At 52.7% G+C, this 27,799-nt stretch overlaps 1 protein-coding gene and 1 long non-coding RNA gene across 8 annotated transcripts in view; one reads left to right on the plus strand and one right to left on the minus strand.

Annotated features, from left to right (window-relative positions):
• Positions 1-27,799, minus strand: part of MTMR4 (myotubularin related protein 4) — a 49,556-nt gene that overhangs the window by 2,537 nt on the left and 19,220 nt on the right. For 3 of the 7 annotated variants that reach the window (XM_086859406.1, XM_086859407.1, XM_086859409.1), the window contains 16 exons: positions 20,927-21,016; positions 18,370-18,486; positions 17,647-17,729; positions 17,320-17,486; positions 16,057-16,153; positions 10,803-10,916; positions 6,157-6,353; positions 5,880-6,008; positions 4,761-4,872; positions 4,123-4,318; positions 3,494-3,679; positions 2,683-2,853; positions 2,423-2,577; positions 881-2,087; positions 417-527; positions 71-159 (listed from right to left, as the gene is read on the minus strand). In XM_086859406.1, the coding sequence (XP_086715532.1) occupies positions 71-159; positions 417-527; positions 881-2,087; positions 2,423-2,577; positions 2,683-2,853; positions 3,494-3,679; positions 4,123-4,318; positions 4,761-4,872; positions 5,880-6,008; positions 6,157-6,353; positions 10,803-10,916; positions 16,057-16,153; positions 17,320-17,486; positions 17,647-17,729; positions 18,370-18,486; positions 20,927-21,016 (3,221 nt within the window). The other 4 variants (XM_086859404.1, XM_086859403.1, XM_086859405.1 and 1 more) reach the window with 4 other exon arrangements.
• LOC147649583 (uncharacterized) lies at positions 7,884-14,438 on the plus strand. Its single transcript, XR_015278493.1, has 4 exons — positions 7,884-11,126; positions 11,240-11,377; positions 13,498-13,558; positions 14,258-14,438. It is a non-coding gene; the product is annotated as an uncharacterized LOC147649583 (long non-coding RNA).

Genomic DNA, 27,799 nt, shown 5'->3' on the forward strand with positions numbered 1-27,799 from the left:
GAACAGAACCTGGCCAAGGGGCATTTTGTGACAGCAGGCTGAGGACAGGAGGGGCCCAGAGTGCTTTTACCTGCAGTGGTGCCTCCGTTTGGCCAGCCAGAACTCACAGTCGCAGTTGAAGCAGTGCGAGGCCATGTGGTCTGGGACCCACCGCGTCACCTAGGGCAGACACCAGTCAGCTCCTGCCTGGAACCACCCCTGGGGACAGCTCTGGGCAGGCTGGGGGTGGCTTTGGGCCACACCTCACAACGAGCCTACCCCACCTGAGCCAGCAGCAGCAGCAGAGGATGTGTCAAGGACACGGGAGGCTGCTCACTGCCTCACTTTCAGACCACTCTCTGCTGCTGTGCCCCCCAAGGTGAGCTGCAAAAGACATTCCCTCCCACTGCATCACAGCCCCACCATGGGACACGCACCTCAGTCTCCTTCTTATCCACAGGCTCCCAGCTTGCTTCCGACAAACAGTCCTCACTGTGGTCAGAACAGAAATCCTCTGTGTCGCTGCCATCCGACTCCTTCAGACACGTCTGCAAAACGAGAGCAGCTCACCAATCCCCTCTGCTGCTGGGCACACACCCCAGGGCACGCCCTGCTCTGCACTCCGCGCTGCTGAGGGGCACCTGGCTGGCTCCAGAGTCCCCAGACACGGGGCAAAGCATCCATGGGTGTGTAGGAGTTTGGTCCTCGAGCAGCAGAGATATCTCTGGGATATCTCTGGAATATATCTGGGATATCTGGGATATGTGGATGAGGACGAGGACACAAGTAACGGAGGAACAATCTTTCCCACCCCCTCCCGAGGGGATGGAGAGCTGTGGGTTGGAGGAAGGTGTGCAGGGGTACAGGGAGCTGCTGTGGGGTGTGAGCAGCCCGTACTCACAAAGTCATCCTCGTAGTCCATGGGGGGCTCGGCCGGGGGGGCGCAGAAGTGGCGAATGTCCAGGCGCAGCTGCAGCTCCCGCACCTGCCGGCGCAGCTGCTCCACCTCCTGCTTGTAGCTGGCCTCGATCTGCCGCAGCCGGTGCTGGATCACATCCGTGGGGAAGGGCAGCCCGTCGTCGTCCAGGTAGAGGGGAGGCACAGGAGAGGGACATTTTGGGGGCAGATGCTTGGGACCAGAGGCTTGTTTCAGGTGGCAGGGCAGCCAGAAACGGCTGGGCTTCCCAAAATGCGAGCTGACGTGGCCAGCACAGGCCGAGGGCTTCCCACCTTCCCTGCCAGACCAGGGGCCACTGAGGCACAGGCCTGGGGCCCGCAGGGGTTTGCTGCTCAGCCTCTTGCTGCAGCAGCCATAGGAGAGGAGGTGTCTGGCTGCAGGCTCCCCATTGGGGAGCGATGTCACCATGCCTTGAAAACTGTCCCAGTTGGACCCCAGGAAGGAGAACTCACTGCTTTGGCTCTGGGAAATGGGCTTGCGCCATTGCTCCAGCAGGAGCCTCCCTGGCTGGCCAGCCTCCTCAAAGGGCACGCTCCTGCCAGCATCACCTCTGCCCTTGTCTGCATCTGGGCACGGGATACCCAGGGCAAAGCTTGGGATGTCCTGAGCAGGGGTGCCTGGTGCCAGGGACTCCTGGCTGGGAATGTCTTGGTGGGTGATGATTCTTTTGGGACAGCCTCCTGCACTGGACAGCGTGCCAGCAGCCTTCAAAGGTTCCTGGGAACCGGTTTCCAAATGCTTTCCAGAACTGGTGGAAACCTTGTCGCTGTTTTCCTGTCCGGAAGGATTTGGATCTGGACCTACGCCATCCAGTTCCTCCATGTGTGTTCCACTGCCCTTTTCCACCTCCACAGGGACACTGCTGGCTGGCACAGCAGCCTGACTGCCCAGCTGCCTGCTCGGCCCTTCGTGCTCAGCACAGCTGCTGCCTTGCAAGGGAGGGTTCTCCTCCTTCTCCTCCCTGGGCCGTGCCTCTCCTGTGGCCACTGCAGCTCCTTCAGCCCCCTCAGTGTTGGCATTCCAGGCTTCCAAGCCCACCCGCACCTCCTGACAGTGGTTGTTCAGGTTGGGGTCACTGGATGTGCGTGTCAAAGGGCTGCTGGAGTCACAGGCTGAGAGCAGGTCATCCATAGATCTTGTCTTTGGTAATCTAGAACCCGAAAGAAAAGCAAATCTCACAATAAACCCCCTGAAACTTCCCTGGCTTCAGTCAAAACTGAGATGAAGGCAGGGAAATATTCCCCATTACAGTTCCAGGGGTGGGTGGAGCGGGGCAGTGTAGCTACAGGAGCTGAAATGCACACCACCACAGCGTGGCCTCCTGCCTTTGAGGTGCAGCAGGGACCCCCACTCCTCCCACTGCCTGGGGCACTGCTACAGAGCTCTGGCTCCCACAAGGAAGATGAGAACAACAGGGAAACTACAAGAAGGGCAGGAAGACCTGTGGGTACACAACACGCTGAGCCTGAACCTCTAAGCTCTTACCTGTCCAAACACCTGACACTGAAGTCCTGGCTCTGAGATCCGGGGGGCATGTAGATGTCCATGTCCTCCTGTCCCAGGGGGTGTGGTGAGGAGGCTGGCAGGTACATGGCTGTCCAGAGGTGCAGGGCACGCACGTGGCACACGGGATGCAGCACCTGCGACACCACCCGCTCAGAGCCCAGCCACGGAAACCCCTGCAGCCCCTCCCCAGGGCCTGCCAGGGGAAAAGCCTGGAAAGCTGGGCCAGGAGCTCTACTGACCTGCTCGGAGCCGGGCATGTAGAGCAGGTTGTGGAAGTTCTTGTTGCCAGCCCGCAGCAGGGACCAGACGGAGCAGGTGCGCTTGGGGATGTTGTGCATCTCGCGCTCGCAGGGGCTGTTCCCCAGGAAGGTCCCGTAGAGGCAGGAATATGTGTGCTGCACCAGCTTCACCTGTGCCATGCAGGGGGAGCCACACTCAGAGCCACGGGGAAAGGGGGCTCCTGCCCACAGGGGACACTTCTTCCCCTCCCCTGGGATGGCTCATGCACTGCCTGCCCTGGGTGACCTCAGTGCTGCCCCTGCTTCCACACTGGGCAGGACAGGGATCACTTCACTTGAAGGGAAAGCAATATTCAACTGATACCAAACCCATCCCTCTAGAAACAAATGACTCTTTAGAACCCTCTCTTGCATTTTTTGGTAAGACAGAGATTAATTTTTTTCCCTATTTTGTTTCTTTTTCAAATGTTTCAGACCTCCACCACCCCTTCATGGGAGAACAGTTTCAAACTAAAAGAAAACAGATTTAGATGAGATGTCAGGGAGAAATTGTTCCCTGTGAGGGTGGTGAGGCCCTGGACCAGGCTGCCCAGAGCAATCTGGAGTAGTGGAACATGTCCCTGCCCATAGCAGGGGATGGATAGAATGAGATGGACCTTAAGTTCTCTTCCAACCCAAACCATTCTGGGATTCTGTGATCACCTCACAATCTCCCAGGTTTTGCAGACCTCTTTCCTTTCAACTCCAGTACTGTAAAACATCAAGACTTGCCCTCTGTCTCTGCTCACATGTTTGCATATGTATTTCTTACCAGAAAAGCTTCATTAAATTCGAAGAGGCAGGGAAATTGCTTTAGGAGCTGATGGACAGCATCTAGCCACTGGAGAAAAACTGGGCACTGCTCATTCTGATCTTCCACCTTCTCCTGGTGTCCACAGCGGTCCCCAAACTTATGACCAAAATCCAGCCAGTCCGACTCAACAAGCACCTGGAAGCCCTGTGAATGAAAGAAGAAACAACTGCAGAGACTTTGCTGAGGACACATGGCAGGACAAAGCAAGCCCCATCCACCAGGAAAGGCTGGAAAGAAGGCTGCTGCAGTGCCTGGTTTGGGAGCAAAGCTCACCAGGGCTGGAGCTTTCCAGACACAAACTGACAGTTGTTATGTCCATGCAGTGACGAGCTCAGAGAATTCAGAGCAGGGAAGCAGCTGAACTTTGAGCACAGAAATGTATTTCCCACAGCACTTGCCCAGGCTGGGCAGAGGAGTGAGGAACAGTTCACCCAAAACAGGCAGGAAGAGAACAGGGAAAACTCAACACAGCAGCTCAGAAACACCACTAAGCTTATTCCCAAAAGCAGTCCTTCTCCTTTCCACGGAGATTCCAAGACAAAAGCTGCCCTTGAACAGACATGAACTGCAGCAGAGCACAATCCTACCTCCATGGTCCTGTAGTAAGGGTCCAGGAGAATCTTTGCCAGTGCCACGATCTGTGGAGTCCTGTCCCAGCCATCAGAGCAGTGAACCAGCACGGGACGCCCTTCTCTGTCCACAGCACTGGAGACCAGCACTGCTGCCTTCAGCATGACAGAGAGGTGCTGCAGCCACTTGGTGCTCTCCAGGGCTGAAAGCCAGCTGCAAGGGGGAAAAAGGCAGGAAAATGGTTGCTTAGCTCTCCACTGAAGGAAAAAAAAATAATAAAAAAAATAACTTCAGCTTTCTTGGAGCCCTCAGTGAAAATCAATCTTTTCTAAAACATGTCCCAGAGGACAGTGGCAGCCTGGAAAGAAGGGCAAAGAATCCAAGCCCAAATTTAATTTTTCTCAAATAAATTTTAGAAACCCCCAGAGGATACACACAACCAAGTGACACTGAGACAGTGCCACAATCCCTTCTGGATTAATGGATCAAAATTAGCAGCATTCGAGCACTGTGAGCACTTTCCCAACCCTCCATTTTCTCAGGTAGAAACCTGAGATAAAAAATGGAAAAAGGAGTGAAACCCCCCCAGGTCACTGACAGATCAGCTCATCAGACAGATCAGATCATCAATCTCAGCTAGAGAAGAGCCACTCACTTGCTGGGGTCTGGCACCTGGCTGCAGACAGCACGCAGATACTGGAAGCTGTTCCGGATGGAGTGGATGTTGGCCATGCCCATGAACACGACTTCACAGTTGGGGTAATACTCTGACACGAGAGACAGGAACATTCAGAGAGAGCTACAGAACATTCTGAGCTGTGAGGGACCCACAGGGGTCATAGAATCCAACTCTGCTGCTACTGCCTCCACCCCCAGTGCAGCCGCCCCTCACACACCACTCCTGGTGTTCATGGAGCCACTGAGCTTTGAAAAAACCTCCAAGGTCATCGAGTCCAACCATTTCCCAGCACTGACACATGTCCCCAGCTGCCACAACCACAGAGCTGTTAAACCCCTCCAGAGGTGGGGACCTCTGACACTGCCCTGGGCAGCTGTGCCAGGGCCTGACAACCTTTTAATGAAGAAATCTGCCCCCATATCCAACCTAAACCTCTCCTGGCACAGGCTGAGGCCATTTCCACTCATCCTGTGCCTTGCTCCCTGGGAGCAGAGCCCAACCCTCACCTGGCTGCGCCCTCCTGTCAGTTGTCAGAGCCAGAAGGTCCCCCCTGAGCCTTCTTTTCTCCAGGCTGAGCTCCCCCAGGCACTCCTGGTGTTCCAGACCCTTCCCTTAGCTCCATTCCCCCCTCATGGTCTTTCTTGTCCTAATGGGCACAAAACTGACCCCAGGACTGGAGGTCCCTCAGCAGTGGCCAGATAAGGGGGACACTCAGTGTCCTGTGACCACACAATTGCTGGAACAGCTCAGGTGACATTGACCTGTTGCTCACCTGGGCACACCTAGGCCCACGTTCAGCTGCTGCCAACCAGCACCACCAGGTCCTTTTCCACTAGGCAGCTTTCCAGCCACTCTGCCCCACAGTGGGGCATTCCAGTGGGGCTGTTGTGACCCAAATGCAGGACCCAGCACTTGGCCTTATTGAACCTCATCCAGTTGGCCTTGGCCTGTTGATCCAGCCTGTCCAGATCCCTGTGTGGGAACATGCTCCCACAGACCAAGCATGAAAATGCTGCCCTGACCCTCAGCTGTGCCCTAGGAGCCACCGCCAGGCCCAAGAGGAAGAGGCTCTGGGATGTTCTTGGCCCTTGGTACCTTCACATTCGCAGCCGCCTCCCTTGGCCCTGTTGGCCACGGCTGCTGTGTAGGACCTGGCATCGAGAATCAGCAGCTTCTGAGGGGTTCCCACGTTCTCCACGCCCGAACACGCTGTCAAGGACGAGTCTGCAGGGACACACAGACACGACGTGAGCTCCTGGCACCTTCCTCCCGAGCCCAGAGTCACCCACACGCCGCAGTGACGGCACAGAGGGTCCCCAGGCCGTCCCCGCGCGGTGTCCCCCGTTCAGGAGGGTGGCAGAAGCCGTCTCACCGAAGTCGGCGTCGCAGGGCTCGCTGCCGTCGCTGCTCCCGGCGTGCGGCGCGGCGCCCGACGCTCTCACGCCGGGGTTCAAGGCACAGGCTTTGGCAATGGATGTCACCAGGTACTCGTCGTCGGCGTTGCGCCAGCCCCACCAGCTGATCTCGGGCTGGCTGCAGCGCGCGATCACCGCCCCGCTGCGCACGTGTCTGCGGGGACAGAGCCTCGCTGAGCCCCCGGGAGCGCGGGGCTGGCCCGGGACACGCTCCTGTGCACAGCCACACCCCAGCTAACGCTCTGTCTGCTGCAGCAGCTTCTCTGGCTACAGCACCGACCCTCCCACCGGCCACACAAACGGACAGCAAACCCCAAATAATCATTTTTCATCCCCGCTGCACTGACAGACAGCTAAACCAGCCTCATAATTTTATTTACAATAATACAGAATCATTTAGGTTGGAAAAGACCTTAAAGATCTCAAAGTCCAAACTCTGACTTCTATTTATATATATTAATATATCCCGTAACCCATAAATATATAATACATAAAATAGGTACCACTGTATATAGAAAGGACAGTATCTATATATAAATGCAGATAGAAGAACTTTTAATCATTATGGTTGTTTTTTTGGAAAGTAATAGATATTTCACAGAATCACAGAATGGTTTGGGTTGCAAGGGACATCAAAGATAATCTTGTTTGACCCCCCTACCATGGGCAGGGACACTTGATTTTAAGGCTGTTCTGTTCCCCCCTGCTCTTTCTTTTTTTCCACCCTTAAATGAATGGTTATTAAACCATTTCACTTATCACCTGTAAGTTGTGAAGATGAGCTCACTTGGCATCAGACCAGAGAGTTTCTGGGTGGAGGCCTGAGCTGGTGTTTATCAACAACCCCTAAATGTGAACCCTACCCTGGCTGTGCTTGCTGACACCTGGCAGGAGACCTGAAGCAGGAATCAGTGCACTCCTCACATGAACACACCGGTCAAGTCATTCCCAACTGGCCTGGAAAGGGACTGTGAGGTGATAAAGAATGACCCAGAGAGTGTGAAATTCAGTATTGATAAATGAAGAGTATTTACAGATGATGAAAGCATAACCCTGGCTGTGACACGGAGCAGTTTGGTGCAGATCAGCAAATCCCAAAGGCTTTGAAGTCACTGGGGAGATCTCAAAAGCCTCAGCTCAGTACTCAAGAGAAGCACTGCCAGGGATCCAGGGGCAGCCCCAGCTGCTCTGGGCACCTGTGCTAGGGCCTTGCCCACCCTGCCAGGAACAATTCCTGCCCAATATCCCATCTATCCCTGTCCTCTGGCAGTTATGTAGCTTCCTTAATGATATCTCACAGATAACAACAACGAAGACTTCAAACTGAAGCCTTCCAAAGAAATAATGTTCATGTTTGGCCAAGTCAAAACACCATGGGGACCCTTTACTTTAAGTGCTGCTCTGTTCTGCAAGGTGACTTGCAGAGCAGTCACTCCCAAGAGTTCTATTCCTGCCTTCAGGGTCACTCAAGGATGGGTAACAGAGAGCAGCAAAGGCTTTGTTTATGGTAGTAAATGAAACAGAGCCCAAGAGTGGACTGAAGCACCAGCCAGTGATCATCCAAGCCTGTTTGTGAGCCACCCACAGCTCCTGGCCTGTGCCAAGCAACTTCCCCAGACAGCGCCTGAGCACGCTTTAGGGAAAGGCAGGGGCTGTGCCAGGGGCTGCTCCCAGCAGGCAGCCTGGGGGGCAGGACAGGGCGCAGAGCACGGCAGCTGCTATGGGCAAAGCTGCTGGTGCCGCCAGGGTCGCACTGAACTCACAAAACTCTTGGTAACACAAACCTGTGAGTGCTGAACAACTGCTAGGACCTTCAAGGGACACGGTGACCTGCCAGTAAATGAGGAAATGTGGCAGCACCAATGAGTGTGAAGCCACCAGCAAGCAGAAAGTACAGCAGGTGCCAGCAGAGAAACCAACACCACACCTGAGCTGGCAAGGAGCTTCCCAGGGCAGGAGACCACCAGAGCCTGACTCTGCCTTCCCTGCACATCTCCCCAGCATGAGCACAGGAACCATTTAAGGCCTTTTCTAACCTGGGAGTTTTAGGGATGTTTTCCTCAAAGGAAAAAATTCCTTTCTTGAAACTGGAATGGCAGAAAGTGCCAGAGTGTTTTAACTTACGTGGAGCAAATTATTCTTTATGGATCCTCAGTTTAATGACTCAAGATCCTGTCATGATCCAAAGCTGCAATATGAAGTGCCTCTGTAGTTCATCAGTTGAGTTTTTCCTCACAGGTTCATTCTGAGCACAAGGCCAGAGCACATCTGATACTGTCAGCACATGGCATTTAACCCCCAGCAACCCTCCCCAATGGATTAATGCCTGGTTTAGTGGAAGGCAGCAGGGGGTTGGAAGCAGACAATTCTCAAGGTCCCTTCCAACCCAAACCATTCCATGGCTCAGTGATCTCTGAAGTCCCCTCTTTGTTGTTTCCTGGACAAGTCAAGGAGCTTGGCTTAAAATGCACAAGAAAGCGCTTGGAGAGGGTTTAGTGAGCTGAGCCTGAAGGTTCCCAGCAGAGATGTGTGTGTATAAGAGCTTCCCAGATCTTCGGGATAAACTCCTGTCTCACCGTGGCAGGATGTGAGAGCCTGAGAGCAAAGCTCAGCCGTGGGATGGAGCAGTGCCCACTGTCCCCTGGCAGGGGATGCAGGAGGAGCACTCCTGCTGCCACAGGCCCAAGGTCTCCTCAAGGTGGCTGAGCAGACAGACACAGAACTGCCACGCCATCCCCGTCTGCCTCTCTACTCAGCTAAATAATTGATTGCATCCTTTGCCTTGTTTTAGAAGTGGATTGTACCTGGAGGCTCCAGCATCTCTCCTGTGCATCTCCACTGAGGACTGAGATGGAGACCTGAATTTCTGCTTTGCTTATAGCTAAATTATACTTTTTTAAAGAAATCTGATAACGGGGTACCTTTGGTATCATTTCTTACAGCTCTGACTGTGACCCAATGAGATCAGCATTATCCAAAAGCTCTGAGGACTATCAGAGTCCCTTGGGATGCAGGCACCCATCCATTCTCTCCTCAAGTCTGAGTGAGGAGGAGCTGGGTGTCAGGCTTTTCATTTCCTCACAGCACAAGGCACTGCAAAAGCAGCCATGACCCTCAAGGACTGTCCTGCCCCAAAGACTTCAGTCTTGAGGGCAAAGACTAAAAAACATGCGTGAAAATCAAGCACTTGCCCCATCTTGTAACATCACTTGTCAGCGTCTTCTAATCTGATCCCAAGCTGCAGAAGGGTTGCACTCAGCTCATAAATTACTGGGTACCATTACAGAGATATAAAGCAAGGAACAAAATAATTGCTGGAGTAGGAAAAAGACATGGCTTTGCCCTCGGGTGGGGAGGCACAGTGGGACAGGCTCCAGCACCAGGCCATTTTTAGCAAAAGGAATCACAAATACAATTAACTTCTTAGCTGAGCTGGCTACAAGGAGGGAAAGGCTCCATCCGATAAGCTGTACTCCTTCCCACTCTGCTGCAGAACTGAGCTCTAGAAAGAACACACAGTGTTTTGCCACATCCGAGAGCAAGCCATGAAGATGCAGAATTAAGGTGCCTGTAAATTCACTGGGTTTGCTTTCTGACTTTTGTAATTTCCAGTACAGCTCTGGTATTTTAAGGTTTTTTATATTTGGATTTGGTAACTGCTAACACAGATCCTAAGGCTACAAACCATAATTTACATTTTACAACAGCACAACTGCCTGGGTGCCCTTTTCCATCAGCCTCCCGCTGGTTTCAAACACATCAGTCTCCTGGGAAACACATTTAATGAGGAACCAGCCCCTTCCCTGCAGAGCTCTGCTCCATTGGCTGCCTGGCCTCCTGCATCCCCTTCTAGATTATTTATGGAAGGCTGGTCAGGGAACAGTTCATAGAATTACAGATTATCCTAAATTGGAAGGGAACCACGAGGATCATCAGTCCAACCCCTGGCCCTGCACAGACCCCCCAACAATCCCTGCATGTCCAAACTCTCCTGCAGCTCTGGCAGCCTCTGGGACCATTCCCTGGGGAGCCTGGGCAGTGCCAGCACCTCTGGGGGAAGAACCTTTCCCAAAATCCAGCCTGACCCTCCCTGACCCAGCTCCAGCCACTCCCTTGGGTCCTGTCTCTAGTCATGGAAGAGCAGAGCTCAGAGCTGCCCCTCCACTGCCCCTCATGGGAAGCTGCAGATTTGGGTATTCCCAGGTGTGTCGTGGCCTGCACACCCTGCTGAGCACAGGACACCCAGCAGGCTCCTTCTGGCTCACATTTCTTTTGCTACTTTTCAAAGTAGCAGCCAGACAAGGGCCAATGTGTGGAAAGATTTTGAAACTCTCAGAGAACTTTAATCTGACCTCATCTTGCAACATCTCCTGTAGGAGGAAAACCACCCACACCTTCAAATCTAACAAAGCAGCAAAGGACAGCTCTGGAACACTGCTCCTCTGTTCTGGAAAACACCCTGCTGCAGACAGTGCTGGGAGAAGGAGCCCTGAGAGCAGGACAAAAGGATAAACAGCTCTCCTGCCATCCCATTCCAGAGCCCCTGCAGGACCATGAGGACACGGCAGCTGTCATGGGTTTGGGGGAGGGAATTTGCATTTACCTGTACACCACCACAGGGATCCTCTTCCATGACCTGAATGAAGCCACATTCTCCAGCTCCTTGTCGGTGATCCAGACAGGGACCAGCAGCTTCTGGGGATAACTGGAACAAAGCCTGAAGAAGAGAAAGCATGAAAGGCAAGATGAGGACTGAGCAATCAAAAATCTGCCCCAGAGCAGCTCACACTTCCCCAAACTCAACATGCAGGACACTGTCTCTTCCTCCTCATATCTGTCTCAGTGCAGCCTCCACAAGAGAGCCAAAACATGCTGTCAGGAATGAAGAAAACCTCTTTTTACCTCAGGGCTCACCTCTGGCCTCATAGTAAGTATCCTAGTACTTCCCTGGATGCCTTTGAAACAACCTCTGGATTTAAGAATTCACAAGGGTTTAGGGGAACAGTCAGTAACTTACATGGAGTTTTTGTTTTCTTGTAGCAGGTACACACAGAGCTTCTGGTAAAGAATGGTCTATCATTTTCTGCCCGGCAGAACACGACACCACTGCTCAACTCGACACGTTGTTCAGTGAGGAAGACACAAATCTGCCCAGGAATTTAGCAGTGGGGACTGCAGGTATGCAAATAAAGTGACAGGAGTAAGATCTAAATAATATCTTGTTTGGTGGGGTGCCAGAAATTAAATTCTTATAGATATCTGAACATGTACCAGCAGTGAGAGAACTCTGAAAGCAGAGAGCACTGCCAGAGGGCAGGGTTAGATGGGATATTGGGAAGGAATTGTTTCCTAGGAGGGTGGTGAGAGCAGTTGTGGCTGCCCCTGGATCCCTGGAAGTGTCCAAGGCCAGGCTGGACAGGGTTTAGATCACCCTGGGAGAGTGGAAGGTGTCCCAGCTCATGGCAGGGGTGGAATGGAATGGGCTTTAAGGTCCCTTCCAGCCCAAACCATTTCGGGATTGTAGCACACACAAAATTCCAGGAGTGCAGAGGGGGCTTTCTGGCTTCTGCAGCTCCTCCCCTGCTCCCAGCACAGGCCAGGGCAGGCTCAGACACAGCAGTGCCTGGGAGCTGGACCAGCTGAAGCCCTGCAGCCCAGGCAGGCACAGGTGGGTACATGGCAGGGAACATCAAAGAGCAGCCCTGGCTCAAGGCTATCCCACATCATTTAGCAGGAATGTTTCAGGGCAGATGGGGAGCAAAATGAGGGGGGTGAAAGAATCCACCCAGTAAGCTCCAGAGGGTGGGCTGGTGCCCCTGAGCCCAGGCTGTTCCAGCTGATGGCAACAGGCACAGTCAAGAATCAGTTGATGGTGCTGGTGAAGAACTGCCTGCCACGTTGGAAAATGGCACTGCAGTGTCTAGACAGCTCCTCTGAGAGCCCCAGGCAGACAGCAAGGGTGGCTAAGGGATAAAAACAACTGTGTGAGGATGAGGAATTCAGGAAGCAAAATTAAAGCTGTCAGTTAAGAAGGTGAATACCAGGTTGTCTGTGGTAGGATGTCTGGACTTGGACATCTCTGAAATGCCTCAGATTCCATAAGTAAAGGTGGTCAGGAAATTAGAGAAGCAGTGAAGCGTGACTGAGGATGCAGGAATATGGGAGAGGGTTAGCACCTGTTCAGGTCTGGAGGAACTTCTGGAACAGCTGACTCTATACATGAATAGGCTTCACTGAAGTGCAAACAGATCCCTGGCACCTCAGATGAAACATGGGCGATGTCTTAAAAGTACAGACTGGGGAGAGGTTGTCCAGGAGAGGCTCAGGATTTTATCTTCCAAGAGTTAAGTCACTAAAACTGTGTAGCCTTAGGAAAACAGTAAGACAGAAATCAATAAAATTCAGGTAGGAAACAGGACATCTTTAAGAAGTGAAGCCAAATTCAAGCAGGGTGCATAGAAACAGGCAGTAAGGTCAGGAGAAAGAGACATGTCTTCCTAGGCTAGAATTCCAGAGAAATACAGTAGAGAAGTGGAAACCCAGGATAAGTAACTCTGTTGGCTTAACAGTATCTTATAAATTGAAACAAGGAAGAGTATCTGTGGCACCCTGAATTTCAGAGTACAAGCTTTGTAGGAAGGCCAAAATAGGCTGAGCTTGTGAACAAAGTGTGGGCAGCTTCCAGGGGAAGGTGGGGGTGAAAGTGTGATGCTCAGAGTGACCAGCGTCCAGCAGAACGTGCATGGATCAAATCCCCACACTAAGGAGAAACAGCACAGCACTGAGGCAGCACTACCAGCCCCTGCAGGGTGTGAGGGACAGGAAGGACTTCCACAGAGGCTGGAAAAGAAGCAGAATGTCTGCAAGGGCAGAAATTCCCATGGGAGACTTGTGCTGCTTCCACACAGAACAGGCAAATGTCTGAACCAAAGTGACATTTTCAGACACACCCAAGTGTTTCTTGGTGCTACCAGAAAACTTATACACAAGTCTCTGACTCTTCCTTTGAACCTAAGCTGCTCCAAAGCAGAAAAACTGAAAAATCCCTTTGTTACAGCATTCATCACTCAGTAGATTCAATCATGTTTTTAGAGGGGACAAGGCTCCTACAACAGCAACAACAACAAAAAGGATAAGATCAGCGCACTTGGGTTTTGAGTAAACATGGCTGTTGGGAGGGAGGTCACCCCTCATGTGTGAGAACTACCTGAAACATCAGTGAACGAGCAGATAGGGCAGTTTGGATTTTCAGATGGGTTTTTTTTTGAGATCTTCTGTGTGCCTGTGTTTTTTAACAGGTGTGCTGTTAAAAACAGAGCTGAAGGATGCTCCTCTTAGGAAACAGCCGGTCTTGGGAAGGTAAGAAATAGTTTGGAACCTCAACCATCATTTTTCACCACAATGGGAGTCCTAAAGGGAGCCACCTGCAGTGGGGTGTCCTGGAAAGCCCTGGGACCAGGCTGAGCTAGACCAAGGGGAACAGCCTTGAACTGTGAGGTTTGATGGCAGAAGAGGGTGGCTGGAACAACACAGACACAGGAACCAGCACCTGTGAACAAGGATTGATGGAGAACCTTCTTACCACAGAGACAATAATGAGGAATTGTGGAATACCCTGATTTGGAAGGGACCCACAAGGAGTGAGCCCAGCTCTTGGCCCCGCACAGGACACCCCAACAAACCCATCCTGTTCCTGAGAGCCTTGTCCAGGCTCTTGCCTCGCAGAAGGCAAACACGTGTACCACTAACAGAACTCACAGACTTATTGTCCTCATGTTCCTGTGGCAAATCCAAGCAGGGACAGTAATTATCACTTTCCAATGGTATGGATAGCATTAAAATTTATAGAGAAGTGTAAAAAAGACAAAATTTGTATTAAGAGCTGTCTCAGAAACCGGTAGGAAACACCATCTGGCTAAAGCAGTAACAGAACTCCTGGCAACTTTTTCCTATAAACTCAAAGTTAAATAAAACCATAACAGTAAAAAGATAAAACCTGAAAAATGAGCATCAACACTGGAGGAAAAGTGCTTTGTTGTTTTTTTCCTGGTTTTGAAGGAACTACATGTGTACCAAACACACCAGTACTGAGGCTGATGTGAAACAACTGCCTCGGAGAGCCTGTGTGGAGCAGATGGGCAGTGCTGGAGTGACCCCATTTCCCTGGCTGTAAGATCCCTGAAGATGTGAGAGCCAGGGAGAGACTGTGTAATAATTTTATTATCACTGTACACTTTTATCAAGACTGAAGGAGTGGTTATTATAAGCTTGTATTGCTCTCATTTTACGATGGCTGTCTCCAGGAAGGAGAGAATAGTTCCCAGATAAGGACATCTCGGAACAGACTTAAAAGACTAGGAACAAAGCCATTACCTTGGAGTATCCTGTCTTTAACAACACTGTTTTGCCAAAGCGGGGAAATAAAAGATAAAAGAACTATAAACAGTTAAAAAGTAACCTGATCCCTGTGAATAGAGGCAGGTGGTTATGATCAAAAGCCAAGGCAGGATTTAAAGCCACACTCCCCGAGCAGCAAGAGAGAACTGGTTTGAGTTGCACAAGGCAATTACACCACCCGAGATCCCGGGATGTCTGCAGGAAGCTGGGACCTGAAAGGATCCCCAGGGAGGAACTCGGCATGTGGAGAGAAGCAAAGCCAGGCCCACACCCAGCTTGTTGAGGTCAGTTTTAGGTTCTTTCTTCCCTGGTTTGACTGGAAATGAAACACCTGTCTTCAGAGAAGGTGGCTGATGGCTGTGGATTACTGACCAGGAAGCAAAGCACAGGTGGTCAATGGAAGTTGAACTTCCTGAAAAAAAGAGGGATTCAGCAAGGAAGAAGGCTTGACATACACTCTGCCTAGGGCATGGAACTACAGGCTGTGCACTCCAAAACTGAGCAGTTCAGGACAACTTTTATTTGGCATCCTTGGAGAAGCTGTGTAAATGCCAGCAAAGTCATGTGAACAGTCCCAAAGCAACAACATGGTGAGTAGAGCAGTGGTAAAACAGAAATCACCCCCAAATTTAGTGCTTGTGGCCTGGATTCTTCAGGCAGCAAGCTCCAAAACTGGGATTTCCCCAGTCCAGCGTATCTGAGGTTTCTCATGGTCTCCACAGGAAACCAGTGACCTGAACTGTTCAATCCATAGGTGATGGGGATGCCTGGACTGGCTGGGACAGAGAGGAAAGGCTGAGGGATACCAGTGGTTTCAAGAACAGGATTATGGGGAACACACAAATGAGTATGTCCATGAAAGTCTGGAATCCCATTGGCTTAATGGCACCTGCTGCAAACAGTGCAGCTGTCCTTCTCCAAGAGTCCTGTGCTCCAGCAGGAATAGAAGGCAGGCTGGAAACACTGACTGGTAACAAAACGTCTCTTCGGCTGTGAGAGTGGGAAAACCTCGCAGAGATCTCCACCCCAATGCCCACACAGACCACCTCCAACACTGACTCACCTGAAATTTAACCCCACAGTGCTGGGGATGTGCCCAGCACACCACCATGTTCCCAGGGTATGCTCTTTTCCCTTGCACATTGTGAACCTCCCAGGCCTTGGACCTCCAGACTCCCAAATGTCTTCCACAGGAATTAGAGCCACCAATTGTAAACTAACTGAGTCAGCATTCACAGTTCCTGCTAACTCTGATGTTTGGGCTGCATTCCCTCTCCAATTCCATGGTGTGAAAGGCAGAAAGAAGAGGGATCTGGCTCATACTCTACTCTGCCTGGGGGCTGTAAAGGCCAGGAAGGGGGACTGGCTGGAGTCTGACTCAGCCCTGCTCTGCACAGGGATTACCAATGGAAAAGTAAGGCGAGAGGAGAGTGGGGAGAGCGTGGTGATGGAACACTCACTTGTAGTTGTTGTTGATGTCAGAGACGCGCCAGGCGTTCTGCAGGTCGAAGCTCATCCTCACCAGCTCCATCTCGAACCGGAACCTCACGTGGTCCCCTGAGGAGAGGAGCACAGGGGGTTACTGACAGCACAGAGGAAATCTGAATGTGTTTAGAACTCCACACCAACTGCCATGGGCTGGAGAGTCACAAAACCACAGAAGGCTTTGGGTCAGAAGGGATCTGAAGCTCATCCCATTCCACCCCAGTGAATGTCAGGAACCCTATGGCAAGGAGCACTCAGCACCCACCCCAGGCAGTTCCTTCCTCCAGACTGCTCTCAGACACTGACTCAGGGTTTCCTCTCTCTTGTTTTAGCCTTGCCTCACAAATTCTGGATGCCTTTGTTGCTCCAGTATCAAATCTTGTTAGTAAATAAATACTGCAAAGCTCTTCACCTCAGCCACATCCTGCAGCAACAACTTGCACAGGCGAGTTTATTTATGCTGAACACTTTCTCTAAAGGAAACACAGCAAATATCTCTGATTGCTGGGGTTTGGGGCATGGTAAGGACACAGAGCTTACCTTTCCCCTGTCAGCTTCTCTTGGAATACCTGTACTATTGAACCCCATCCTTTCATCTAGCCTGTCTTTGGACATTCCATTTAGGCTACTGCTGCTCTCCTCTAGGATCAGCTCATTTTTCAGCCTAAAGCCAGGTTTTTCACTCATTTTAATTCCATTCTTAAACAGCTTCGTCATTAATAAGACAAAGCAACTGCAAGAGAACTTTGTGTTTCCAGGGAAAGGAAACTCCCAGTCCACACGAGGGCACCAGCACAGCTCTGGTTTTCTCTTCATGGACTCAAAGACTTGATTTGTGCCTGTGTGAGGATGAGCCAGAGCTCTCTACAGACCCGATCCTGGAAATGTCACAGCGTTTTTGGGTGCTGGAGAAGAGATTCAGATGGGCTCATATTAATTAGGCTGCCTCAAAACTGATGCTGTTTACCACTCCAGGACAGGATTGCCTGAGGTCTCTACCACTGTGATGTGAGAACTTAATTATGGGATGTTTTCTCACATGGAGAAAGGGAAAAGCTGCTTCTGTGTTGCTGGGTCAGAAAGTTTTTTGTTGTGTTTGCTTCTTATCCAGCAGCATCTGGCCATCAGCCGGATCTGTAGGCCAGACACGGCATGACCCAGCAAGCAGAACCTGAAAGCAGACAGAGTTTATGAACAAGAGCTCAAGTGCAGTGCAGTGCTGCTGGCCAGGAGCTCACCTGGCCGGCAGAGATGTGCGTGTTGATCCTCCTCATCCACACACACCCCCAAGCACCAGGCGTGGTAGGCAAATGCAAAGAGGTCCTCGGGCTTGGCAGGGCGGGCAATGGCTCGAGTCAGCCTCTTCAGCCACTCCTGGCACTGCTTGAAGGTGGAGAAATGGCACCTGCAAACCCAAAGGCAAATCACCCTCAGCAGGGACTGAGCCAGGAAAAGGAACACAGCTCCAAGCCTTAGAACCCTGACTATGGACAGCTCAATTCCAACGGCAGCACCAGAGCTGGCCCCAGGCTGCAGCAGCTGCAGCACAGCAATAAACCAGATACCTGATCACTTTGGAGTCCTTGCAGATGATGTGAAGCTGGAACATATCCCGACACTCCACACTTTCCATCATTCTCAAAGGCACCTGTGAGGGAGGGACAGATGTAGGGCATGACAAGGCACACCACAGGCCAGAGCAGCCCCAGCAGCCGTGCCTGCAGGCTCCTCACGCTCCAGCACAGCTCCACCAGTCACGAGCTGCTTCTGTGAACTACAATCCCACTCCCAGGGTTATGGAGCTACATGAGTCAGCACAGAGCTCTTCCATGATTATCATTCTGATTTCTGTTCTCTCCCTCAGTAATATCCCACTTGGGGCCAGGTTCTTACTCAATCACATCCAGCCAAGCACAGGTAACTGAGCTAAACAGCAGCTGCAGTAAGAGACAGCAAGTCAAGGCAGTGAGAGAAATCCTCAAGCTCCTACTGCCTGTGTTGGTGAGAAGTCTCATTAAAACTGGCCTACAAGAGAACTCAACACTTTAAAACCACCGAAGTTATTGTTTGAATTTAAAGAAAATAGCAAAGGCAAGACCTGATTACTATCCAAAGGAAAATCCCATCCTCACACTTAAATACAGCAGTAAAATAGCAACTGCACTCCCAAGCCTAGCATCCTCCAAGAGGCACCTTCCTGTGCCAGAGCCCCCAGGAACAGGGTATCCCCACCCCTCCTTGGTTTGAAACCCTGCAAGAGGGGGTGGTGCAGGTAGAGCCAGACTCACGTTGATCACAGAGTCCTTGAATTTGATATGCAGGCGGTAGTTGGAGATGGCGATCACAGCGTCATTGGCATGGCCCAGGTACTCCACCCCCTCACCCTGCAACACAGTGAATGGCACCTGGAAGGGAGACAGCACCACGTCAGCTCACACAGGCACTATGTGCACTGGAATTCCCATTCCCAGTGCATCCCCAAGGAACCATTCCTAGCACAGAAAACCCGAGAGCAGCACGGACAGCAGCGGCACCACTGCCCAGCCCCGCTCACAGAACTCTCCCCAGGGATCACCTGTGTGCCATGGCAGCGAGGGCTGGCCTGGGGACAGGGGCACTGATGGTCCCTGCTCTTTGGAGAGGGGAAGCCAGCCCTGGCACAAGAGGCATGGGAGGGACATGACTGCAGCACAGCTCAGAGACAAGAGGGGAGTGCCCTGCACAGCTCCTGAAAGAGCCCAGTACCATGGGGAAGCACTGGAAGGGGCTGCCCAGGGAGGTGGTGGTGTCACCATCCCTGGAGGTGTCCAAGGAACAACTGGATGTGGCACTCAGTGCTCTGGGCTCGGTGACAATGTGGGGATCATCAGTGGACTTATTGGTCTTTTCCAACTTCAGTGATTCTGGGATTCTGAGACTGATCAGAAGCCTCTGGCCCAGGGCAGTGTCACCTCTGTGATCCTGCTGTGCCATTTAAACATGGAGGGCTCTCAGCAGCCCATGAGACTCAGCAGTACCATCCAGGTAAGCAAATGAACCAAAAATGTACCCAGTTCCTGCTAAGAAGGCTCTCAGGGATTCTCTGTGTATAGTTATTTATATGACTGAGGTAGCTTGTCCTGATTAAACTGCAAGAAAGCTTCATTAAAGTTACCTGTATTCAATTTTTAAAAAATATTTCCATAATCAAGTGTCTGTTTTTCCCCATCAGTCTGGACATGTCACAGTTATTTTTAAAACAGGGGATCCTTGCAGACAGTCAAGTTTGACTTTTCTTATATTAAAAAAAAAAAAAAGGCAGAACAGCCTAAAATTCACCAGGCCCCTTTGTCCTTAGCTGATCAGGCTCCTCCTGTTCCCTGAATGCAACCTACACCAGGTGATGTCGGTAACCAATTATGCAAAAAATGTCATGACAATTTATCATTTCAGCCAGAGCTGAAACCTGCCAGACAGGGCAGCTGATTACACAATTCATTACACTGTAATTAGTACAAGTCAGACCACCTTCTCTTTATTTCAAAGTTGTTTCTATGGCTTGAGTGTAAAAACCTGAATTTCCTGGATTTCAGACTTCAAGTGACAACTGTACTAAGAACTTCTTCTTTCTTTGAACAAAAATAACCACCTTAGCCTGGCATCTGTCCGAACACTCTTGAAAAATATTAATTATTTGCCTAAGAGAATATCCTCTCTTTATTTCTGCAGTTGATTTCTGCACGCTTGCCAGAGCTGTTTTTATCTGGCATATGTCTCTCCTGCTTACGTGGCTCTTTCACACAGCAACAGAAGGGAGACAGAACAGCAAGGATAAGGCTGCAAGAACCAACGGAGAGGAATCCTGGAATAAACCAGCAGGTGCCCCAATACAGCCTGTTATCAACTGATCCTTCTAGAGTCCCAGGATCCTGGAATGGTTTGGGCTGGGAGTGACATCCCAACCCAAGCTCATCCAGTTCCACACCCTGCCATGGACAGAGATACCTTCCACCAGGCCAGGTTCCAAGCCCCATCCAAGATGGCCTTGAACACTCTGTTTTACAATAAATTAACAATTTACTGAAGGCAAATTACCCTTGGGAGGGTTGAACTTTACTTCTCCACGCAGCAAACTAAGGCAGTGTCTGCTCTTCTCCAGAAGTCTCAGTTCAGAGCTGCCTCAGCAGCTTCAGCCCCCAAAGCCACAGCCCTGACCCTGCACAACTCTCCAGCCTGTGGCTGCTCCTTCAAGCCAACAGCTCTCGGTCCTTGCTTTCCCCAGCACTGTTTGCCAAGGCAGTGACAGTCTCAGAACAAACTCCAACACTGCAGCAGCAAGAACAAGGTGAGCCTGGCTCCAGCCCCAGGAGGAGGACAATGAGCACTGGATGCTGTTAAAGGAAGCACTGATTCTCAGGAGGGAATGCTGCCCTCGCTGCACAGCAGCAACAGCACTTGGGGCCCTTCCCAGGGTTTTCTGCAGCAGGAGGCTGGCTCCATATGGAGGTTCCTTCTTCCAGCCGCTGTGCAGCAGGAAAACGCCAGGAGCAAGGTGTTAGAGGGGAGAGCAAGAGTGCAGCTGCACGCTGTGGCTGCACAGAGCACGGCCCCCACGTTCCCCCTGTCCCAGGAATCTCCCTGGATTCAGGCTGCAGGGCTGGGCAGGCAGCAGCACATTCCCACCCAGGGCTGGCCGTGCCCTGCAGCAGCTCCAGGGGTTGGGAACGTGCACAGGGACCTGCTGCCCCGAATGTGCCCCCAGCACCAGCCTGCCCACGGCCTCCAGGATGTACTGGGCTGGAGAGCTGCTCTGCAGAGTCCAGCCTGCCACATCCCAGAGCTGTTCCGGTGTTTTTACTTCCTTACCTGCAGTGACTCCTCCTCCTTTATGAGCTCCTTCGGGGGGAACAAGTCCTTGGCCTGGATGTACTCCAAACTGGGAGGGCCTTCCTCACCCTGCATTGCAAACAGAGCACACAGTCAGTCAGCCTCAGCCAGCACATGCTGTGAAAGACAAAATCTGAAGCTGCTGGATACTCTTGGCACCCCAGGAACTTGGGGATACCTGTGCATGGAAATGCCTGTTCTGCCTTCGTATCCCAGCAGTTCCTCTGGCTGTTGCAGAGTGCCCACAGCAGAGTGGAATGTTGAAGCCTCCAAGTCCTGCCTCTTCCAGCTGAACGGAGTTTGGAAAGCCAAGCAGACACACCTTGGCCACAGAGGACTGATGTGACAGTAACTTGTCACATCAGCTGTTCCCACTACCTGCTCCATGACACCACAGCAAACACACCATGACACAGAGGGTTTCCATCTACAGTCCAGTGTCAGCCTACTCTTCCTGATCTTAAAACACTGCTTTGTTTTGGGAGTTTTCATTTTCACTTTCACACCAAAAGAATCTGGGAAAAGCCTGAATCTTCTGGAGGAGAAGATACAATTGTGAACAACCTACAACCCTACAACAACTGCATCCCAGCGCACATAGCTCACAACAGGAACTACCGACTGGTGCCAGCACCGAGCCCAAGGCAGCTGGACATGTCCAGCCTGCTAAGATGGACACTCCAGAAAACCCACAGAGGCCTCAGGATGGTCTGAGAGATCACACGGAACCTGCACATGCCATTCTTGACAAGTGGAGTGTTATGTCTCAGTTCGGAACATGAGAATCTTCACTCACTCATACAATCATAGTATCCTGAGCTGGAAGGCATAAGGATCATCAGGTCCCACTCCAGGCCCTGCACAGGACACCCCAAATCCCACCAAGTGTCTCAGCGCATTGTCCCAACGCTCCTTGAGCTCTGGCGTGAACTCTTGGTGCAAATTTTCACCAGCCCTCACCCAGGCCCTGTCACATCACTGACTTGCTGCCCAAAGAAGTGCCAGTTCTGACATTCAGCTGCAGATGCTCACCACTGGGAGTCCAGGATGGTGCTAATTCCACATATATTTGGTGTGGGAATGTTTTCTTCAGAAGGCTGCTTACCCTCTAGGCTCTAGCATTTACCAGGAAACACTGTGTTCTGTAAGCACTGAGTAATATTTTAAATGACATATTTCTGGATATGTCACCCAAGCCAGAATCCCAATTTCAGCCTGAAGAAAGGAGATCCCAATCCTTCTGGCTCAGGAGTATTTAAAATGATGCTGAATCCTCTTGTGTTACTGACAGAGGCTTAGCACCTGCAGGAACAGCCTGGCCTGAGGTGCTCCCTGGTCCCTAGGCAGGGGCAGCCAGACCCTTCCCACCCCACATCCAAGGAACCTGCACACATGTAACATGCTGTTAGAGCCTTCATAAAACTCAGAGGCAGCCCCAGCTGGAGGCAAAGGCACTGCCCCTGTCACCATGAGGGACACAGGGCACACACCGGCTCCAGCAGCAGCTGATGCTCACTGGGGACCATGGGGGGGGCTCACTCCAGCCCAGGAGAGCACAAAGGGAAGGTGTGTGCCCGTGTGTCGGTGTGGCAGCCAGGAAGCAGAGATCCTCTGCCATTATCACTGTGCAGCTTGCAGAGAAATCCCAGAGAGCAGCAGGAACTGGAACAGGGCAGCCTGAGCTCTCCACCCGCCTGGGTGTCCTTGAGTCCCTCCTCACCTGCAGCACAGGGCGGGCAGAGGCTGAGCATCCCCTCCTGCCACAGCCCAACCCCGGGTACCGGCAGGGTGGGGGTCAGCACCCTGCTCTCTTCACAAGCCTCCTGAAGCCCTCAGAGCCCCTATGGCCAGGAGTGGCCTGGGGGATGAGGGTGGGTCTGCAGGAAGGGTCAGAGCAGCAAACCCCCTCTCCTGGAGGTATAAAAGGCACGGAGCACAGGCCCCCTCTCAGGGGGCAGCCAGGGAGGGGGCGCGGGGCTCTCCGGGGCTCGGCTGCTCTCACAGGATGATTGCCCAGCTCCAGGCAGGGCACAGAGCCTGTGGGGCCCAGCACAGTGACCGGGGCCTGCCGGGGCTCAGCCACGCTGCTGTGCCCTTGGGCCCGGCCAGGGTAGCAGGGACGGCCACGGTGTCCTCCGGCAGCATGCGGGAGCTGGGAGAGGGGGATCCCCGTTCTCCCCACGCAGATCCACAGGATGCCTCCACCAGCATGCGAGATGGAGAGCACAGCTGGCTTTCGGCTCTGCTTCCATGGAGGAGAGAAGGGGTATAAAAAGCAGCACTTACAAAGCAGTTGAGCATGGAGCAGGAGACGCGGCCTGGCAGACTCATGTTCATTTCCCGAGGCGGCAGCAGGGCCGGGCAGGCACAAGCAGCATCTCCTCCCTCCGGCTGCGAGCTGCGGCCCCGGCACTGCGGCAGCGTCCCCGCTCCGCCGGGAAGGGCAGGAGCATCCCGGCCGCCGGCGGCCCGAGCAGGTGCCGCTGCCGCCGCCGCTGACAATGGAGGGAGGGCGGGCGGAGGACGGGCAGACTCCACCTCCCTCCCAGGGCCGCCGAGCCCGGCTCTGCCATCTGAGCGTCTCCGCCACGGGCGAGACAGAAAATGGAGCGGGTGGCGGGATGGCGGGGCCGCGGGCACGGGCTCCTCGGCTGGGAGCGGCATTCCCTCGGCTGCTCCTGCCGACACCTGCCTCCTGCCGCAGGGACTGTACTGAACAATAGCGGGGAGGCGGCTCCGGGCCCCGGCACCGCGCCCTCTGCCCCGGGCCCCCACCCTGGCACCGAGCCCTTCACCCATCCCTGCACCCCGGCACGGAACCTTCTGCCACGAGCCCGCCGACCCCACCGACCCCACAGCACCGACCCCACAGCAGCACCGACCCCACAGCACCGACCCCACAGCACCGACCCCACAGCACCGACCCCACAGCGGCACCGACCCCACAGCAGCACCGACCCCACAGCACCGACCCCACAGCAGCACTGACCCCACAGCGGCACCGACCCCACAGCAGCACTGACCCCACAGCGGCACCGACCCCACAGCACCGACCCCACAGCGGCACCGACCCCACAGCACCGACCCCACAGCGGCACTGACCCCACAGCGGCACCGACCCCACAGCAGCACCGACCCCACAGCACCGACCCCACAGCACTGACCCCACACCAACACCGACCCCACAGCAGCACCGACCCCACAGCACCGACCCCACAGCGGCACTGACCCCACAGCACCGACCCCACAGCAGCACCGACCCCACAGCGGCACCGACCCCACAGCACCGACCCCACAGCGGCACCGACCCCACAGCACCGACCCCACAGCGGCACTGACCCCACAGCACCGACCCCACAGCGGCACCGACCCCACAGCACTGACCCCACAGCAGCACCGACCCCACAGCACCGACCCCACAGCACCGACCCCACAGCACCGACCCCACACCAACACCGACCCCACAGCAGCACTGACCCCACAGCACCGACCCCACAGCGGCACCGACCCCACAGCACTGACCCCACAGCACCGACCCCACAGCGGCACTGACCCCACACCAACACCGACCCCACAGCAGCACCGACCCCACAGCACTGACCCCACAGCAGCACCGACCCCTCTGCCCCCAGCCCTCCACCCCAGTGCCGAGCCCCCAGCCCTGGCTCTGCTCCCAGCTCAGCCAGGACCTGCCACCGCACCCCTGAGCCTGCTACCCCCCTGCAGCCCTCTGTGCCTGGACAGGGAGATGAGGATAAAAGGTCACAGCCTGTCCCAGGAACCACAGGAGCCTGGGCAAGCCCATCTCCATTTCTAGCATCAGCTGCTGCTAAACCAGGACATGGCCCCATCACTGAACCAGAGGGACAATCTCTTTGTTAAGATGCAAAATTAAAACCTGACCATCAGTCCCCAATGACTCAAATCTCAATGGCTCAAATCACACCAGCTTTTTGCTCCCAGAACACAAATCCAAACAGAGCACAGCCTGTAGCCATTGAGCTCCTCTTAGATCTGTTTGCCCCAAAGACACCACAGACAGCTCTCCCCAGCAATACCAATGGGATCTCAAAGGGTTTTTCTTGAGTCACATAAAAGACTTCAGCATTTCTCTGCAAAATTGTTCAGGGTTAGACTATTCAGAGCTGCCTCAGCTAAAGGGACAGCTTTGTGACACCCAGACATGCTGCCCACTGTCACTTGCAGAGCAAAATTCAGTTCCATGAGCTCCCTTCCTAACAAAACAATCCCACAGACTCATGGTTACACCAGCTTTACTACTTAGGATAAAAGAAGAACGCATAGCCACACCTGGAGATAAGCCATGAAATCCCATTTCATCCCTGCTCTGCCCCACTACCATTTACACGGAGCACAGTGGGTGGATAGCAGGCATTACTCATTCTTGGGGTACCTGAAGCAGTTGGCACCCACAAACCAAAATACAAGTACAGAGAGTTATGGACACAAACAGAGGGTTACACATAAGGACAGAGGGTTAAGGATGAGGTTACGGATTTGTCTTGGCCAAATGTAAGTGATAGGAGAGGTGCCATGCTCCCTGCAGGTGACCTTTGCCTGGGTCACTGGGGAGAATGCTGAGGAACCAGAGCAGCTGAAGGAACCTTTTATACTGGAGAGAAAGTGTGGCTATAAACATTGCAAAGCCAATATTTATTATTTTTCTGACATGTATCGGGGAAATGCAACACAGCACGTCTGGGGAACAGCTGAAGTCTGGGAGTCTCTTGGGTGGCGTGTGAGCACACTTTGCTCTTAAGTGCACACAGCACAAGACCAGAGTTTATTAACACACAAAAACACAGTCAAGGTAGGTAAGAGGTTTGCTCCAACCCACAGTGAAATTTTTATGGCCAAGGCTCAGTTCAGGGCCTGGCACAGGGATTGTTTGCAGAAAGACCTTTGTAAACCCCCTAAGCTGCAGCTGTGCAGAGTTAAAGGGCTGCTTGTCAGATCAGTACTCTGAATTTCCAACCTAAGCTGACTGAACATCCACAAATAGAACTTCTGTTTTCACTGAAGTATTTTTGCACTTTTAGTATCAGAAAAAGATTCACACATGACTTAGAAACTTCTGCCCAAGCACTGAGCCTGGTGCGGAGCAGAAACCTTGCTCTGAAGTTCAGTGGCTTCACAGACTTTCAAGAGGAACTTGATTTGATTCTGCTTTCACTTCCTTTAAGAGTTCCCAAAATACTTGCCCTCCTTTCCCTCCAGTGACCCAGGCAAAGGCAGGAGTGGTGCTGGGCAGCCCAGCACAGGACTGCAGAGTACTCCAGACTCCTTAGCTGGCTTAGCCAGGGGGATTTCCTAAATGCCACCTCTGATGCCTCCCCAGCTGGGCTCTGTTCCACTGTCACAAACCACTGAGGAAGAGAAGGTTATTCCACAGAACTGGGCTCCTCTGAGTGTTCTCCGTGTGCGTGCTCATGTAGGCAGAGAGAGAAACCTCCCTCATCATCTCCCAACCACCATTCCAAGTATTTCTCAATTCTGAGGAAGAAGAGCTGAATAGAACGTGGGCAGCGTGTTCTTAAGGGCAGCTGGCAGTGACTCGCCCCTTTTCCCTTCCCACTAGAACTGCCCACTGTTCCTGTGCTGCCCCTCTCGCCCCTCCAGGCATCCCTGGATCCACACTGCAGGTAAACAACTTGCAGCCTTCTCCTGAAGGTCCCAAAAGGGATTTGGAGGCTTGGAGATGACCCAGTGCTTGGCAAAGATAGGACCTGCACTCAAGGGCCCATCCTGCAGCACAGGGTTCACAGGGAACATCTGGTCCCACTTGCCCAAGGAATCTGCACGGGGAGCACGGGACAGGTGTCAGGATGCTGAAATCTCTCTCGTGGTCTGGAGCCAGTCAGCATCCTGAAATGAATAATTTTGCCAGTGGCTGGTCCAGCTTTCTGCAAGTTTGGGAAAGTGTGGGCCGGGGAGCAGGTAATTCCCACCTGGCCAGGTCCCTTCAAACCCAAACCATTCCATGATTCTAAGAGAAAAACCAGTCCCATTCACTGCAGGGAGCTGCCAGCACAACCTGACTCAGCCTTCCACAGACATGTACACCCTTCCCAACCCTGGCATAGCTTTAGCCTCTATTTCTTTTCAGCATCACAAATAAAATTACTCTCTCCTTAGGCAGAAGGCACCACACCCATCCCTTCTGTAGATTAGGGTGGGCTTTTCCTCACCCCAGCACAGGGCATCACCCCACAGATGGAGGGGAGGGAAGGCAAGGGCTGGCAGAAATCTGCATGCGCAGCCGTGTCCCTGCTAGCACTGACACTGCACAGACTGCCCTGATCCGCCTCCAGCTGGAGAAAACCGACACAAAAATTGGCAGGAGGAGGTGACTGCCCTGGGAAGGGAATTCCAGGACATGAGAAGCAAGCCAGCAGGAGCCAGGGAAGCTCTGTCTGACAGCCAGGGGCTCCAGCAGCAGAGGGGCCATCAGGATACTCTACTTTAGATCCTTCCAGGTCTGAATATTTATTTTCAGTGAAGACCAAGCTAGGAGCTGGTTATCTAGATATTTTTTTCCAGGTGAGATGGGGAAGAGAGAGACTCGCATCATTTATCTTGTTCTAAAAGTTAAAATATACTCTCTTTGTGCCTCGCAGATACCTACATTGCCTAGCAAAATGCTGTGTGTAACTACTAGAGCTGAGAGCTCCACTCATGCAGAGAGCACATTTCCCTTCCTATTCCAGCAGTTAACAAAACACATCGGGGTCAATCCCTCAGTAGACATCATCATTTCCTCGAGCACTCTGCCAGATTTTTATGTTTTATTTTTTTCTAACATGTTTAGCCAAAATTTTCATGTTCTCAATC

Source organism: Cyanistes caeruleus, chromosome 21 (assembly GCF_971803275.1).
Source record: "Cyanistes caeruleus chromosome 21, bCyaCae1.hap1.1, whole genome shotgun sequence".
Lineage (NCBI taxonomy): Eukaryota > Metazoa > Chordata > Aves > Passeriformes > Paridae > Cyanistes > Cyanistes caeruleus.